General features: G+C 52.4%; 1 protein-coding gene across 1 annotated transcript in view; it reads right to left on the bottom strand.

The window, feature by feature from the left end:
* LOC105553338 (phosphoethanolamine/phosphocholine phosphatase-like) overlaps nt 1–3,242 on the bottom strand; it is a 16,750-nt gene extending 13,508 nt beyond the window's left edge. The window contains exons 1-2 of the mRNA XM_011999380.1: nt 3,174–3,242; nt 974–1,081 (exon numbers count right to left, since the gene is read on the bottom strand). Coding sequence (XP_011854770.1) covers nt 974–1,018 — 45 coding nt within the window. The 5' untranslated portion in view covers nt 1,019–1,081; nt 3,174–3,242. The remainder of the gene's footprint in view (nt 1–973; nt 1,082–3,173) is intronic.
* Between the last annotated feature and the right edge of the window lie 1,195 nt (nt 3,243–4,437).

The following is a 4,437-nucleotide window of genomic DNA, read 5'->3' as shown; positions in this document are numbered from 1 at the left end:
CGTGTCAGCGGGTGGGGTTTCTGCCAGAGTCCGAAGCAAGCGGGCAGCAGGAGAAGCAGTGGGGCTTGGGGAGGTAAGAGCCTCCCGCACCAGGCCACGACATACCTGAGAGACAGGTAAGGGAGAAGAGAGAGAGCAGCAGTGGCTGAAAAGGCAGAGGAGTGGGAAGGGCCAGGTAGTGGGGACTTAAGGGGTATGGAAGAGAGGGCTGAAAGGAAATCATGCTAGGGGATCTTGGAGACAGACTGCTGGACAGGAAGACAGAGTAGGGGTAGGGATAGGGGAGTTCCAGGAAGTGGAGACCTTGGGCCAGAGTCATGTTGGACGGGAGGGTAGTAGGCAGCAAGGGAGAGGACAGAGGACAACAGGGGACATGTCAGGGCACAAGGAAAGGCAAGCAATGGAGGCAGCAAGAGCCCTCAGCAGCAAGTCTCCATCACCTTTGCCTGCCAGTGTGTGAGAGGCGCAGAGGGGCAGTGAGCAGGTGATGTGCAGCTTCCAGATACCCACACACTGCTTTTCTCCCACCCAGCTCCCACCCCAGTTAATTGAGATGGGATTGTTCCTCTTTCTGGTTTCTTCCTAAACCCCTCTCTCATATTCCTGGGGTGCTTATGGCCTGGCACACCTTGTGAAACAGAAGCCCAAGCTCCTCATTTCAGGGCTGGGATTTCAATGGACTATCTGCTGTCCTAACCAAGCTGTCCCTTCCACCTCATCCCTAGAGTCACCCTATGGTCTCATCAACATCCAGTGGGCATTTCGGTGGCCCAGGATCCTTCAAATTGCAGATATAAAGCATCAGGACCCCACACCTGGGATGGAAGCTTCTAGGAAATCATGAAGCTCCAGTAGAGGTGAGGGTAAACCTAAAATGGGCTGGATAGGGCCTCTCCCAAGGCCCTATGGAAAGGTGATGGAAAACTGGGGGCTGAGGCCTCATCCTAGGAGACCCCCAGAGGGACCCACTTACCCTAGATAGGCAGCGGAGGCCAGAAACTGGAAAACAGCCACTCATTGTCGGTGCATTACCGTGGGCACCACCTGTAGGGACTCTGTTGGCCTCCAGCCGTCGTCAAACGTTCCTGACAACCACAAAAGTTCATTTGAGGGTGCCCAGTCAGCTGCCTTTGCTTCCACTAGGAATACCCACCTGGCCCTGGTCCTTCTGCTGAGCCACAGGAGGCACTCCCAGGGTCTTAGCAAAAACAATCCCTCAAATAGGCCCAGCACCTACAACTCTAGAGAGGTTTCAGATGGTATCGGAGACCCAGAGAAGTTAACTGACTTTCCAAAAAGTCACCCACTGTAAATGGCAGACCGATCTCAAACCCACATCTGAGCCTGAGTCCAGTGTTTTTTCTCTAGTATCATCATTGTCCCTTAAATGTGTTTGACACATCATAGTTTACAAACCACCTTTACTCATATTCTCTCGCTACTCATTAGTCATAAATTCAGCCAATGAGAAGGGCTCAGAGAGGTTAACTAACCAGCCACGCTGTTTACAGGGGGCATAGACTGCTTCGTGAACGCTTGACCGCAGCTTTGCCTTCCTCGTGCCCTCAAAAAGGAAGATGACCAAAGCTTACTATACCATAGCTGGGGTCTGGGACCCCCAGTCAGGTCTCACAGGTGATCTGGGAATGGCCTCCCTGGTGCTCTCAGGGGTCCGGTAGTCAGACAGGAGAGTCAGGTTGAAATCTCGGCTAGACTTTGGTGTGGCTTTGGGGACTGGGTTTCACCTCTTGGGGACTTCACTAAGAGAGCGGTAAAGGATACCACCTACAACTTCCAGTGCCTCTGTACTCTCCCACCTGTGCTCCTGGGGTTGAGTGAGACCAGAGGCAGCTGGGACAAGATTTGGAAAGATACAGAGAGCCAGGAGACAAGATCTGGAGAGGAGCAAAGGTCTGGCTGGCTGCTGCCCTCTGGTGGTGACAATGGTGACTGTAAACCCCTCTGTCAAGGTGACACTCTCCCCTGACTATCCAGGAGGGAGAAGCAATTGCCCCAGGACAGAGACAGGGACATCCCAGGAGCAGGGCACAGGCTCTAGCACTATCCATCTTGTAGCACCCCCTTCCTCACAACACCTGGACCACATATGTGTTAAATCCTTCTGCAGGGATGGAATGCGGCTCTCAGTTTTTTCCAAGAGCTTCTAATCTAGGAATTGGGAGAGGTGGTCAAAGCTGAATGAAGCAGTGGGCAAAGAGAGGGTGAGGGATGGGAGAGAAGAGAGGTTAAGGAGGAGGTGGGAGAGAAGGGGAGGGTTGCATGAGGGACAAGGAAATGGCATGGGTTGGAGCTGTCCCCAGTCCCTATCTGGAGGGACTTCCAACCTTCCAGATTCCCAGCTGATATCACATGTCCAACCTCAGCCAGGTGATTTATAAGAGAAAGGTCAGGGATGCCACTCCCCTTGTAAAAGCAAACAGGACAGGCACATGCAGCACGTGGAGAAGCAAGGGGCAGATACAAAGATTCCAAGGGGTCACCAGCAGCTACCCAGGGACCAGCTTTCATCCCATAGAGAAGGGTCTCATTACTTTTCCTTCCTTCCTTCCTTCCTTCCTTCCTTCCTTCCTTCCTTCCTTCCTTCCTTCCTTCCTCTCTTTCTTTCTTTCCTTTCTCTTTCTTTCCTTTCTCTTTCTTCCTTCCTTCTTTCCTTCTTTTTCTTTCTTTTCCTTCCTTCCTTCTCTCGTTCCTTCCTTCCTTCCTTCCTTTTTTCTATTCTATTAACCATTAATTATGGTCAAAACTTCTCATTTTTTCAGCCAGGCAGGGTGGCTTAAGCCTGTAATCCCAACACTTTGGGAGGCCGAGGCAGGCAGATCACTTAAGTCCAGAAGTTTGAGACCAGACTGGGTGACATGGCAAAATCCTGTCTCTTTAAAAACAAAAATGAGCTGGGAATGGTGACTTGTGCCCATAGTCCCAGATACTTGGGAGGCTGAGGCACGAGGATCACTTGAACCCAGGAGACAGAGGTTGCAGTGAGCTGTGATGGTACCACTGCACTCCAGCCTGGGTGACAGAGGGAGTAACCCCATCCCCAAAACACACACACACACACACACACACACACAAAATTCCTCATATGTCATCATAAAAGACAGTTATATTTTTCTGCTAATAATAGTATCTAGGGGATTCAGTTAAACACTTATTGTTTGGTGAGTTGCCCTTGTTTCTTTTAGTCTCCAAGGCAGAAAGTCGGGCATCTTGGGTTTCTTCCCCTGAAAACTGAGAAGACCATGCCGTGACACCTCGTCCCCACCCCACAGGAGTCAGAGGAACCCCTTCCCCTGTTGGACTTTGGCTCCTGTGATGTTCCAAAAGGTCTCTCACCTCTGACACCTTTGTTCTGAGTCATCAAATCCTTTTGTGGTCACCAGAGTCCCTCAGAGTAGCGGGCAGGATCTGAGCTTCTCTAACAGGCTAGAGAAGGGAGAAGGGTTTCTAGGGGCTTGCAGGGAGTCCATATTCTAGTCCCACCTAAAAGTAGTGCCTACCTCCTTAATTCTGCACCGAGTCAGATTCCTGCCTGCTTCTCCCGCCTTTCACACAAATGCTCTTAGATTAAATATGTGGGAAGGGGGTGGGAGGGAAACAGGCCCCTCTCTGATACAGGCCCTAAGTTTGAAATTCCCTTCTTACTGGGTGGATGGAGTTCCTAGAAAAGTTTTGGCATAGTTTTCCACAGGAAATGTGCAGAATGAGGATGGGGAGGCGAGGACTCCAGAAAGACCACGGTAACAAGCCCTCTCTGTCCAAAAACAAGTCTCCTTGTATCAGTCACTAGAAATCAGATCCAACAACTAAGCTAGAATTCCCTCCCTCTCCCAGACAGTGCTCCCAAACATGACCATCTTCCTTGCTCACCACGCCTGAACAGCAGATAGGAAAAACAGAGGCCCAGAGAGGTCAAGCTAACATCCTGGGGGTCACACAGCATCAGAACCGAGATCAGAACTCAGGAGTCTCTGGCGCCTTTTGGGAATATTGCAGCTGGAGCTCCCCCCTTGGCCCTGGAGACTCTCGTGGGCTGAGAGCTTGCGGTCCTGACCAGCTGGCGGTGGTGGCCCTGCGCCCTGGTGCCAGTGAGGCGTCTGGGTCTAGCAGTCACCTCTGGGCACTGCCTGGCTGGGAGGACAATCTGGGAGGGGATCCTAGGGGCAGGGGCAGGGGCAGGGAGGTGGCAGCTGCCGGTAGGGTTGGGGGAGAGATATTTTTAGAGGTGACTAGGAAGCCAGCACTCTGGCGCATCCCCAGCTGGCGGGCGCTGGGCTCCAATGCGGGCGGGGGGTGCGCGGCTGGGGAGGGGTATTGTGGGTGGCAGGGAGCAAGGGGACACCAATTCCTTGGCTTTGCCAGAGTCGGGGACGGAGGGATACCCCAGCACTATGTTCCTGGGTAGGAGAGAGAAGGGCA

The sequence above is a fragment of the Mandrillus leucophaeus genome, unplaced genomic scaffold (genome assembly GCF_000951045.1).
Source record: "Mandrillus leucophaeus isolate KB7577 unplaced genomic scaffold, Mleu.le_1.0 Scaffold59, whole genome shotgun sequence".
Lineage (NCBI taxonomy): Eukaryota > Metazoa > Chordata > Mammalia > Primates > Cercopithecidae > Mandrillus > Mandrillus leucophaeus.
This window is presented reverse-complemented; position numbering and strand designations above follow the sequence as displayed.